We start from the raw sequence: 3,019 nt of genomic DNA, 5'->3' as shown, positions 1-3,019 counted from the left end.
TTAAAATGTGCTAAGCAGATAAATACATGAATAATCTCTCAAGTGACAAAGTTTTGTATGCCAGCATGAAATAATTTCTCATTTTTCATGGACAAAAGTATTGTGAATTCCAATTAAATTTGCTGTGTTGGTCCAAGCCAATGAGAAACAAATTTCTTGTTCTTTTGAAACATAGCGCTCAAGAAAAGTCATTAATAGATTTCATTTCTTAGAATACTTTTTTACAGGCGCTTGAGCACTTGAAGAGAACGAATGCATTTACTTCGTGTATTACAGACAAATAGTATTCGGATATGTACGTACATGTACATTCACTTCTAATTGATCTCTAAACTTGGACAAGATATTAGCGTTTTTTTTAAGATATGCTTTACCAGTCCAACTAAAGATGAAAACCTAACAAATTTTAAATAACAGATTGGGGGTTTCACTGGTGAATTGATAAGTGCGACGAACGGCTGCATAAAATCAATATCACCAATATTTTTTTAAAGAATTTTACATTTTATAAGTAAAAGCACGTGTATACTTCAACATATTGTACAGTACTGAATTAGTCAGCATGTATTATACAGGCATACGACACGAGCTTGTTCATTAAAATGGTTCTACTGTAGCTGCGAGAACATACCTTCCAGAACCTTTTAACAAAGCTTGGGGCGATCTTTGAAGTAAGAGATAACTCGCCCCATGAAAGATCCATTGTACTGCTTCCTTTCGTAAAATAGCCGCACTTGTAGTTGTCTCATTAAAAGAAGTTCACCCGCGGACTTTGTGGAGAGGTGGTGGACCTTAACTCAGCGGAAAGATCGTTCCCGATGGGTATACCGAGAAGCTAAATAATAACCGTCACTGCCTGTTTTTCATTCTCTTTATGGGTACATGTACGCCATTTGCGATGAAGGATGGAGAATTGATGACTTCCGCCGCTGGCCCTTCTCCAAGAAGATCTCGATATGCCGCTTCCCGTGCAGAAGAGACCGGCGCCTTGATATTGTATTAATACCGGTACAATGTACAGTAGCCACATTGCCATCCGGGTCATCTTGTTGCCTTCAACATCAGCGGCTTGAGCTGCCGCCATCGTAATGGCTGCTAAAACAGACTGGCGTTGGCAAAGTGCCCTCGTAGCCACACACGTAAACTTGATACGACGACGGTGGCAATCCTTGCTTACACCGCCACGTGGAGCGAAAGGTCGCCCCTTCATGTCGCGGCAAGTGACTGCAAAAGCGCTGAAGTCGCGGAGAAGAGGATTGGCGACGATTTGATCATCGCCGCCAGAGCTGCGACGTGCTGCGCGTTTTGAGCGGAAACGACGATGTCTGCAGCGTCGTGAGAATGGGCAACAAAGCATACCAGCTCAAAGTATTGTGTATAATTTATATTATGGTGTGCTAAATATCTCAGAGCAGTCCCAGCGGCTGCGCGCCTCCTCTCTAATAATCGACGATGCTCGGGTAGTTGCTGTGCGGGGGACAACCACGCAGCGATCGAGGGAAAACTCGCTGCAGGCATGGGTTTCTTGCCTCAACCTTTGACTCTTCCTCCGACTGCTCGTCGCGTTTCCCTTCATCTTGTGACGCCCCTGTGGCAGCGGCCGTCGTCTTCTCTGTGTGTGTGCAACCTCTGCAGGCCACGTCATTCGGTTTTCCATCCGTATCCCTCCACCTCCTTCCCATGGCGACAGGGTAAAACCTCACTTGGCGGCCGAGAGCGGGGGCGCCGCGTGCGCGCCGTGCTGCTCGCGGTCCTTGCGGATCCAGGCGCTCTTTAGCAGGTCGATCTCTAGGTTGGTCTGCCACTGCTTCTTCATGGCGGCGTGGTCCTCCACGGTGGCGCCTTCAAAGGAGTGTGCGGACTTGGGCATGGCTGATGACTGTTGGGCTGTTGCTGAAACTCCAGGAATTGCAAGTGCTTTTGCTCGGTCGACGGCAAATTGCGATGTGAGCTGGAACGCGGAAAGCTCGGGCAGCGTCGCTCCTAACCACCCGCATGGTCGTCGCATCGTCGTAAACGTCCACACGTCAGACGGTGCGTACCTTCTAACCCCAACCCAGATGGAATCCAGGCTCAAACTCGAAGCGCTCCACAGCAAAACGGCGAGTGCGATGGCGACATTCTCATGCGTGCGCGGGTTGGGCTAGCGCGTGCGCGCTGGCACTGGTGTTTGCTGGCTGCATGGCTAATTCGGGGTGAACGCGCAAGGAGTGAAGGGCAGCGAACTGTCTTTTGAGGGGTGTTGAGGTCAGTAAATCAGAGTCCAGTTTGCGATGGATATCGACCATCATTCGGCGAGCCTATGCTACGGCATACCCAAAATTAGCCCGAAACCGGACTGCAATTGTTGCCTTTGCAAAAATGACAACTCAAGTCGCAGTCGTAGGTCGTCGAGACATGGCTGCGCTCGGCTTCCTGAATCGTTATTCGCTTGGCAACACAGACTGTTAGCTCATCGAGGCCGTATCGTCGTCGTGGCAGCTTCAACTTCGCGGGAGCGCGAGGCAAATCGCCCGGGTTGTATGCACCTCTAATTTACTTTAAGAAGCTTTAAAAGTGTGGGTTGCCTCTTGTGGCTCGATGATTGAGGATAGTTGCCGACCCAGACTTGATTTTCAGTGCCAGTAAAATGGGGTTCTCTGCGGGGCCCGTAAAAAATGCAGCGATTGATGGAGGTGGTGCGTATCGATCGACTCGCATGACCATAGATGACGGCCGACTGAGACGGCGGCGGCCACGAGGGCACGACGCACGAACACGCCGACCAAGCTCCCGGCCGCTGCGAGCGAACGGCGGGGTGCCATTTGGTGGGGCCATTGCGGGCAATACGTGGCCAGAGCACTGCCGCGTCGACTCAGCAGCGACACAGGGCCGCCGGCTCTGACGGCACGCCAACGCCATATGCCGCTACCGTCTTACCCCGCATATAAGGCATATGTGTTCTAAATAAATTCGCTTATTTGACCACCTATCTAATTAGAACACAAGTGTAAAACACAAGGCTGTACCAACCAATGAA

General features: G+C 49.9%; 2 protein-coding genes across 2 annotated transcripts; both read right to left on the bottom strand.

Annotated features, from left to right (window-relative positions):
- Window positions 1-1,006: 1,006 nt before the first annotated feature.
- PITG_21851 (uncharacterized protein) lies at window positions 1,007-1,870 on the bottom strand (the record flags this gene model as incomplete). Its single annotated transcript, XM_002996876.1, has 2 exons — window positions 1,007-1,325; window positions 1,704-1,870. Coding segments are annotated over 2 exons (486 nt in total), but the record flags the coding sequence as incomplete, so codon positions are not given.
- Window positions 1,871-2,123: 253 nt separating this feature from the next.
- On the bottom strand, window positions 2,124-2,817 carry PITG_21850 (uncharacterized protein; the record flags this gene model as incomplete). Its single annotated transcript, XM_002996875.1, has 2 exons — window positions 2,124-2,229; window positions 2,603-2,817. The coding sequence occupies 2 exons, from the start codon at window positions 2,815-2,817 to the stop codon at window positions 2,124-2,126; spliced, it is 321 nt and encodes a 106-aa protein (XP_002996921.1).
- Window positions 2,818-3,019: the final 202 nt, after the last annotated feature.

This window comes from Phytophthora infestans, genomic scaffold (assembly GCF_000142945.1).
Source record: "Phytophthora infestans T30-4 supercont1.651 genomic scaffold, whole genome shotgun sequence".
Classification (NCBI taxonomy): Eukaryota; Oomycota; class Peronosporomycetes; order Peronosporales; family Peronosporaceae; genus Phytophthora; species Phytophthora infestans.
Note: the sequence above shows the minus strand (reverse complement) of the source record. Positions and strands in the feature narration are given on the sequence as shown.